At 64.0% G+C, this 297-nt stretch overlaps 1 protein-coding gene across 1 annotated transcript in view; it reads right to left on the bottom strand.

The window, feature by feature from the left end:
• Positions 1–7: 7 nt before the first annotated feature.
• Positions 8–297, bottom strand: part of FLII (flightless I homolog (Drosophila)) — a gene marked incomplete at both ends in the record, with an annotated part of 3,446 nt that continues 3,156 nt past the window's right edge. The window contains 2 exon segments of the mRNA XM_010087793.1: positions 8–94; positions 176–292. Coding sequence (XP_010086095.1) covers positions 8–94; positions 176–292 — 204 coding nt within the window.

Consider the following 297-nt stretch of genomic DNA (forward strand, 5'->3'; position numbering starts at 1 on the left):
GGATGGCGGAGCAAGCCTTCTTGTCCAGCGTGGCCTCCTGCCCGATCCAGTAGTAGATCTCCCAGTTGAGGGAACCGTTCTCGTCCAGGGAGGTCTGGGGAGAGACAGGGTGTGATTTGGGATGGCCACAGCCCCGGGTGGGGGATGCGGGGGACCCTCGGTCCTCCCCACGTACCTTGAGCACGATGTAGCAGTCGGCCTCGTAGAACTTGCCGTGGAAAGCGTCGTCCACCAGCGTGGGCACGAAGTTCTCAATCTGCCAGACGCAGAGGCCGGGCAGCTGCCCCACGTCCTCGC

This window comes from Pterocles gutturalis, unplaced genomic scaffold (genome assembly GCF_000699245.1).
Source record: "Pterocles gutturalis isolate BGI_N339 unplaced genomic scaffold, ASM69924v1 scaffold16276, whole genome shotgun sequence".
NCBI classification, from domain to species: Eukaryota; Metazoa; Chordata; class Aves; order Pterocliformes; family Pteroclidae; genus Pterocles; species Pterocles gutturalis.